At 41.4% G+C, this 8,847-nt stretch overlaps 1 protein-coding gene across 1 annotated transcript in view; it reads left to right on the top strand.

The window, feature by feature from the left end:
- The first annotated feature begins 5,585 nt into the window (after positions 1-5,585).
- NOL10 (nucleolar protein 10) overlaps positions 5,586-8,847 on the top strand; it is a 50,295-nt gene continuing 47,033 nt past the window's right edge. Inside the window, exons 1-4 of the mRNA XM_027641110.1 lie at positions 5,586-5,686; positions 6,113-6,158; positions 6,894-6,992; positions 7,801-7,878. Coding sequence (XP_027496911.1) covers positions 5,621-5,686; positions 6,113-6,158; positions 6,894-6,992; positions 7,801-7,878 — 289 coding nt within the window. The 5' untranslated portion in view covers positions 5,586-5,620. The remainder of the gene's footprint in view (positions 5,687-6,112; positions 6,159-6,893; positions 6,993-7,800; positions 7,879-8,847) is intronic.

The following is an 8,847-nucleotide window of genomic DNA, read 5'->3' as shown; positions in this document are numbered from 1 at the left end:
GCTCCCAGCGGCTCCCGGCGGCTCCCGGCGGCTCCCGACGCGGACACGCTCGGAGGCGGCCGGGGCAGGGTCGGGGCGGAGCGGAGCGGCCGCCGGATCCGCGAGTGAGTGCGGCGAGGTGAGGGCTCCCTCCCGGGCCACGGTGGGCTGCTGTGCTTGGTGCTCTGTCACAGCTCTGACTCCGACAGCTTTGCATCTTTTTACTGTCTTTTAAAGTGGCACAAATAATGCAGAGGCCATTAGTTTTGTGTTGAACACTGACTGCCTCTAGCAAGCCTGAAGGTTTTGGAATAACTAAAGAAACTTTACAGGACTTCCCTGGGTGCTTTATTTAACAAATAAGTGGTGCAGAAGCCAGCGAGGTAGTGATGCTTTTGCTCCTGGTGATGCTTCTTCCTTGGTATATAGCTGTGGTGTTTAGTCCTTACCAAGTCTTGAGCTTGTGTTATGTTGCCTTAAGCTTGGTTAAAACATTGGGAGTGTTTCATAGGTTGGGTGGAGGAATGTTCTTGAGAGGCATCTAATGCAGGGATGTTCTGAAGGAAGCAAGTGTTTAAACACCTGCCTCTGAAAAGCATCTCTGCGAGAGTCTAAGCCCCACACAGGTGGTTATCCAGTTCTCGTCTTCCAGTTGAGTGGTCTAATCCCTATGCAGTCATACAGCACTTAGACAATCTCTTCTATTACTAAGGGCTTATTTTCTTCAAAAGACAGTGCATTATTTACTCATGTTTCTGTGTATCAAATGTAAATTAAACAGAAAGATGCTCCTGTTTTTCCACATGACCTGTTGTAAATGGAGAGGCTTTGAGATGCTGGGGCCAGGCAGATCTGGTCATGCAAAGAAGAGCTCTTGACACTTTCAAGAATCTTAAATGAAGACCTCTAATGAGTTTGAGTATCTTCAGCACTTGGTAGAAGCATCTGATGCAAGGCATCCTGCATCATTCCATGTAAGTTGTGCTTTAGGTAGCTAACATGCAGGTCAAGGTCTTAGGCTATAAATTTTAGACTCTTTAGATTAGCCAACGATTAATCTTCCTTTGCTTCTCTTTAACATTTTTAGTGATTCATAAAAAAGCAATACATGTGTGGAGGAGGAGAGTGTCTACTCCAGAAAAAGACATTGAGATTTGTAGCTGAAATAACCAGTCTGTGGAGGCTTTTTTGGTTTATTCTTTTTCCTTTCTAGGCTAATTAAACATTCAGTGCTCATAACTGCTATGATTTTAATTCTTTTCAATCACAGACCCCTGGGGCACAACAAAGGGCTTTCCAGAAAGCCAAAAAATTCCAAAAAATGAACATATGGGTGTGTGAGATGATATTCATAGAAACAGTGATTATTGTCTAATCTTCCTTTTTGGTTTATTTTTTTCTTTAGACTATACATTTTAATAATGAAAACAGAATTAACTGATGCTCAAGCATGTACATCATATATATCTACCCCTAGACTAGTAGTCTGAAAGGTATAGTAAACCTCATCACCCGGATAAGGCAGTTCTTTCCCACCTCAAACCAGTTTTCACTGGATCCTTGCTGCAGTTTCAAGCTGTGGAAATGCCTTGCATGATTAATTTTAGAAATGTTACATTCTCATAAGCTTCTTAAATTTAGAATTGTGTAAGTTGACGCTAGTGTGAAGAGAACAGAAATGTTCCTTGATGCAGTGGTGCTAGATTTTGGGGATGCTTCTGTATGCATGGATGCTATGACTAATAAGGTAAAATCCAAGCTCAAGGGTTGTTGGGTTTCTGGATTCTACAATATATGCTATTTCCTTCCTAAACATTTTTATAGTAGCAATGCAACTTTTCTTATTTTTTCATATTTCGCATTTGTTTTGTTACTATTATTAAAGTGAAAATATTACACTACTTTATTGTTTTCATAGAAAATGATCAATTAGACATGATGTTAATACCTAAGTGATGTCCTGCTGAACGTCTTCTATTGTCATATTCTCTAGTTTTATTGCAACTTTTTAATCTTTATTTTTTACCCCATTACATATTTTTCAGGTTGGATGAAGCAGCAGTGGAGGTGGAAGGGAAGAAGCAGGCAGCACCACATACTGTGGGACAAGGAGAGTGTGCTGCAGTCTGGTGGCAACACAGCTCTGACAGCTCATGTCTCCTCAGCCATTTCCCTGGCTGGCCCTGCATGTGGTGCCATGTGATCTGAGAGCTGTCTAATTCCCTCATGATCATCATGTGGATTTCTGTTTCCTTTGATCCATCAAGGCAATTAACTTTTCTGTGACTCTGCCTCTCTCTGTATTTAGGAGTATTTTTCAGATGTCACACTAAGGAACAAAATTCCGCCTCAAAACAGTCATTAACAGTACTGAAATATCCTACTTGAAGTATCTCCCAAACAACTTTCTCAAACAGATAACCAAAATTAATTACCTAGACAATTATGACACTGATACTAGCGAGAAAGCTTGCTTTAAGCTTGCAAAACAGCAGCCACAGAGCTGTAGTTCTCTATAAAACAAATTATACAGCTATTATGAGCATTACCTATTTGGTTTTCTAATAACATGTGGGGTGTTTTTCCCTCTGCTCAAAACCAATCTTTTAAATCCTACTTCCCAACCCTCCGTGTTTTACTACTGTTGCAGCAATATATTTAAAATTGTAGTCTAAAACATTTCAGTGAAGAATGTCCTAAATAATTTCATAATTTTCTGTGTACCTTTAATATTAGTATATGATCTACTTATCATAGTTTCTTAGCTATGTATCTATTTCTTAATTATGTTAAACAATATTGGAATATTGATTACTCACTCTCTGTGTATGTGAAGTGCAGCAGAACCTTCTTGATGAACTTTTTTTTATATACTGAACATGAAAAGTGAATGTACCTGACAGCTTGTCCTTAACATAATCATATGGATGTACCTATTGCAGGGGCACTGTCTAGTCATTAAAACCAGGAAAGGTAACAATCGGTTTGCTTATCACCACTGTTCAGAACACTGCACCACCATGGCCAACACCAGTACTGCACACAGCAAATTCTGACACTAAAAAAAGAAAGAAAAGGCAAGTGACATGATTTGCTCTTTGTTGAAAGCATCCTGTATCTCACCTATTTGCAGTCAGTTCATCTACCTGCTCATCTATATTCATTTGAATGGAAAATCTAGAAGTATATCATTACTACATGCAACAAAAATTGATGATATACTTTAAAAATTATGTAGTCAGTGTAACAGGCAGATTTGGCTGCTCTTAAGTTATATGGATTGAAATTTTTAATAGCCCACATTCTAGTTCATTTTTCCCCTTTGATTTTCTAAGAAGACTTAAATGAATGACTGGCCAGGCTTGAATTTATCAACTTTTCACGCAAACTAAATTGACTGAAAAGAATAAAAATATAATTTTAAGACATTTGAAATAAAACACTGTTCCCTGCTGTGCAGTCAGAACCTCTGGGTTCTACCGTTCTTTGTTTGCACTGTAGTCAGCTAAATGCATCTAGGGAATGGACGAGAGGGTCAGGAGTCCTTGGGCAGTCTAAGCTGAAGAGTCACATAATTCTCCTGACTATAAGAATCTCCAGTGTTTTATACGTCCAGGAACTCTTTGTAGGTTCAGACTTCCTTACTCTGCCTAATGCCTTTTGAGGTGCCCTGGAGCATCCTGTTGGGCCTTCAGCTGCTGTTGCAGGGTAACATTGGCCTTCTGTCACACCAACCAACCCCGTGCAGATGTCTGGGATTTCTTAGGACATTCTGAATAGTGGGCAAGGGAATTCAGCTTTAAATGTCTATTAACAGCTCGTGATGCTCTAATTAGATGGTGGAACCTAGATATGATGGAGCTTACCCCAGTGGCTGCTGCACCACATTGCTCCTCACGCTTCATTAACTGCATTTACCAGGGATGAGATTCAGCTGCCCCAGTTTCTAGTGCCACCAAAGATGTCCCTGGACATCCTCCCTGGCCTCCAGATTATGTTGCAGAGGGCGTGGTTTTTCCATAGGTCTTGTGTCAGCCCCATCTAGGTGTCCTGGACACTATACAGCATCTCAAAGGCCACTAGAGAACCTACATTTAAGCAAGTGAAGCCTTAACACTCTGAAACTGGAGCTTAAACACCTAGCACCCATTTAGGTGTGCTCATTTATATTTAGGTGTGCTCATTTCCCAGGAATCTCAGCTATAACACCCTCTAATACAAACTAGAATAGAGGCCTTTCTAGTCATGATATAGGTATCATCATTGTTGCAATACATCATCCAGGAGACCATGCATAAGAATTACTTGAAACAGCTTCTGTTTGCATCTTGTATCAGAATTATGTATAGTTAAGAATTCAGTTGTGATTTTCACTGTTTCTTGAAGATGTGTATAGATTGGATATAGATTATTTCAGTCTCTTGTAAATTGGAACAGGAACGGTTGGAATTATTTTCATGTCTTTTTTTTTTTTTTTTATGGTTGCTGGCATGGTTCTGATGAGCCAAATCCTGGATTCACTGTTTTCCATGGATATCGGACACAGTTCACCACAGGCTGAGAAAATTAAACTCCTCCACCAAGGCTGCCAAATAACTCCAGCCTTCCTGATTTCACATGGAGATCATCCAGAATGGGACCACAGCTGGCCTCACAGACACCTCAATGGCATTGATATTTGAGTTTTGAGATGGAACAACTAATAGTTTTTGCAGTGGAATGTACCATAGAAACTACATATAGCTGAGCCAAGTGATTTAAAGGGATTAATCAAGCAAAGTAAAGAACTAATGAAGAAGGGAACTGAGGCAGCCAGCCAAGCAACACCAAGTTACTCTATAATCAGGTGTATTGTCTTAAAGAACTGCATAAGGCAGTCATTTAGGACTTTGGGGGCTCCAGACATAGATAACCACCAGAGGCTCCTGATGAAGCCCCTCATAGACCTTGCAAGGATGTGTATATATGCTAATAAGTGTTGAGAAATGTCATAAATATGTAACAAGAACGTGGGGAATGAAAAATGAATAATCATGTAATGCAGGCATGTAAGCTGTAGTAAAGATACCTCTGGGTGCACTTTGGCAAGCTGATTCCCAGGGCACCGGGCCTGCTGTGATCATGCAGTGCATCCTAAAAAAGAATGCCTGCTTCCTAAAACTCACGAATTGAGTCTGAGAGGTTTCTTTTAAGAGCCGATTTTAGGCAACAGCAGCACCATGACTCGCGTGACGGACACCTCACTGGCACCACAGCCTGTTAGATGCACACCCTGATGGCACCACGACCTGCCTGGCGGACACCTCAGTGGCACCATGACCTGCCAGATGGACACCTCAGCGGCACCATGACCCGCCTCGCCGACACCCCGATGGCACCACAGCCTGCCTGACGGACAGACCGTGCCCTTCCCGTGGGAAGCCGCAGCAGCGGAACTCCTTCGCTGTGAGCTGCGGCGTGGGCAGAGCTGGCTGTGCCGCAGGTTTGCTGTGCTCCGCCCCCGTGTGAGGGAGGGGCAGCGCCGCCGATCCCGGGCCGCCCGCTCCGCGGGTCCCGCCCGCCGGCCGGAGGCAGAGCCGGCGGAAGCGATCCCGCCTTCCGCTTCCCCTGTGCCCGGGAAGGGGCGGGCACGGCCGCGGCCATGCAGGTCTCCAGCCTCAACGAGGTGAAGATCTACAGCCTGAGCGCCGGCAGGAGCCTCCCGGAGGTGAGGGATGCGGGGGGGACGCGCCCGGCCCGCTCCGGGTCCCGCAGCGGGAGCTCGAACCGCGCGGTGCCGGCGCTGGGCTGAAGCCCGGCGGGACCGGCCCGCCTGCCCGGCCCATGTGCGCTCCTGTTGGGCATCCTCACCGAAAAACACCCAAAAGTGTTCGTTCAACTAAAAATGCAGATTGAGCGCGTTATTTCTCTGAATGTAGGTCTGTTGTTCCACAGACCCTTAAGCAGCACGACTTTTTAAGTTTTTTTGGTGTGCAATCGTTAAACTTATCAGTGGAGATTTGTAAAATAATCAAGAGAAAAAGAATTAGCACGCTAAATGTCTTATACTTCAAATGCTTGGATAAACTTTAAATGATTCTCAGGTTCCTCTGTGAATAATGAGCTTAACACTTATGTATATATTTGTTTGCAGTGGCTTTCAGACAGGAAGAAAAGAGCTTTACAGAAGAAAGATGTGGGTGAGTTTTGCGCTTGCAAGGTCCTCAGCTTTACACATACATAACATTCAGGTCCAGAGCAGATACTTCATTGATATGAGGAAGTTATTTCTAACTCATATTCTAAAAAATACAAAATTAAAGCTACAAATAGTTACTTTGACTTCATATATAGCTTTATGGGAACAGAATATTACCAGGGGTGTTTTAAATTTCAGACATTAAAATATTTGGGTTGTGGATTGTACAAAAATGTGATGGATGAATTCCATGTATAGCTTATGATAAAATCAGACTGTAAACTCCTCTGTGTTACTATGCTAATCTTAGAACATAGATATAATCATTTTAGCCTAAACTTGTCATAGGAATTAAAAATGACTATTTGGAAGTGTAGGAAGTGTTGTATAAGAAACTTCACTGAGAGAAAAATGCATAGTTAACAGGAGATGGAATACATTATACAGCATATTAATTGTGTAAAATATGTGAAGAATATTTGCTACTACATTATATAATAATTTGTTACATAGTTACCTCAGAATAATAATTTACTTGGCACAGAGCTAACCTGCTCCTCAGTGTTAACAGACTGTTAATCTATTTATAATGTGTTAGTTAAAATATTTAAAAGATAAAGTATCTTTAAAACATATTCCTGATATTCAGTTAGCTCAACATGCTTCCTTAAGAAACCATTATAGTTTTTTGGACTGATACAATTGTGCTAACTTTGCAATTTTTTTTTCTTTATAGATATCCGTAGAAGAATTGAACTTATTCAAGACTTTGAAATGCCCACAGTTAGCACAAAGATTAAGGTATCAAGAGATGGACAGTATATTATGGCAGTTGGTGAGTTAACAAAGTGTCTCTCTGTAGCAGAGGCCAAAAGTCCTAGAAAATCTTGACTGCAGAATGACTTAGGGTTTCAGGTAGAATTGAGAAGAGTTCATTAAATGTAACATTAAATGTAACACTGAACATAGTGTTGGAAGTTTACTCTTAAGGTGTGATAGAATGGCTGTCTTGGTAGTGGTGCTGTGGAGCAGTTCTGTTTAGAATATAGAATTCTTAGAAACATAAAATGGTTTGAGTTGGAAGGGACATTTGAAGATCATTTAGTCCAACCCCCCTGCCACTGGTGTTTATAACACATATAAAACCCGAATCTGTTTATAATACAGTTAAAAACTAAGTTCTGAATTATTTTTATTCTATATATGTAAATTTGCTTTAAATTACTTCTGAAAGTCATTGTTTGAGTGTTGTTTTATAGGATGGAGGATAATGCTGCATTTCGTAACTGTCAAAGCAGAATCCAAACAGGAGTACTTTAGTAGGCATTAATAGCATAAGGAGCCTTGGTCTTTCAGACTTACTGGAAGGTATTATTAATTCTGTTATGATGTACCTGGTAATCAGAAGAACCTGCATAAAAGTAGGGTGCCTGCAAGCACCAAAGACAAAAATCAAGCCATAAGCTTGTGTTCCTAAGAGGCATATTTTTCCAGTCACAGAGGCTTTGGGAAGATCAGAATACTTATGGTAGAAATACAGTAAAGCCTATATATGTAAGATACTATATGTTTTTTAAAAATTGGTTTAATGTTACTTTTTGTTTAATGTTTCTTTTAAATTAAACATCAAATTGTTCTTTCAGGAACTTACAAGCCAAGGGTCCGCTGTTTCGATACCTATCAGTTATCCCAGAAATTTGAAAGATGCTTAGATTCTGAAGGTTAGTATAAACTATGGCTGTTAACACAAGGTATCTTTCATACATAATTCAGGTTGGACTCAAGTACGGATTTCTCTCCCTGTGCTGAGGGGACAGAATGTACTTTAGGGGAACACAAGAATCTGGAGTGAAACATCCCCTAGTCTTTATCTCTCTATTTTTTCCTTGTCATCCCACTTGAGAGTTCTTTCCCCTCTTGGACCGAGCGGTGTGGGGAACGTAAGATTTACCTTGAGCCAGTAAGTGTGGGGCTCAGAGGGTGAATGTGGTTGAAGTCTGTGTTCTGTTTAGTGAATGTGACATGGGTACAGCGCCTGCGTGGTTGCCAGATCTCCCTTCTTTCCCCTTCTGTGAAGCAGTCAGGTAGGAGAATGCACTGTGGTTGCTCAGTTTTCTCCCTGGAGCCCAAGCTCAGTAGATGAGTTACAGGATAAAGGGAATTCCCTGAGGGATAATTTTGTTTGGTTGGTTTGCTTTTTTTGTTTGTTTTCTTGGAAACAAGGTACTTAGGAATAGATGGTAGCATGGCCAAGGCCCTAACAACACCTTGTTTGCTATTAATTTGGAGGGAGAACAACTGTGGTGAGGGAAGCAAGGAGCTACAATGGGAGAGGGAGAATTTTAGAGTACCTGAGTTTGGGTTTGTTTGGTTGGTTGGTTTTTGTTGGTTGGTTTGGTTTTTTTTTTAAGACAACCGATGACTGAAAACAAAAACAGAGGTGACCAAAAGAATGAGCGGATAAGCATATTCATTACAGAAGAACTGAACTGGTCTAACTCTGATGGGTGTGAAAGTACTGTGAAAAAACTTGAGAACTGCTGAATTAGCTCAGGAAAAGGGTAGTAGAGCATGGGGGTGGCTTTTTGCCCTCTGCCTTAGGACTACGAGGAGTGACATAGGGTGAAGGAACAGTGCTACAGTGCAGTAACAGGGGAGGTGGTAGGGCAGGGTTTCAGAGAGTCATTGTA

The sequence above is a fragment of the Corapipo altera genome, unplaced genomic scaffold (assembly GCF_003945725.1).
Source record: "Corapipo altera isolate COAL_440 unplaced genomic scaffold, ASM394572v1 46, whole genome shotgun sequence".
NCBI classification, from domain to species: domain Eukaryota; kingdom Metazoa; phylum Chordata; class Aves; order Passeriformes; family Pipridae; genus Corapipo; species Corapipo altera.
This window is presented reverse-complemented; position numbering and strand designations above follow the sequence as displayed.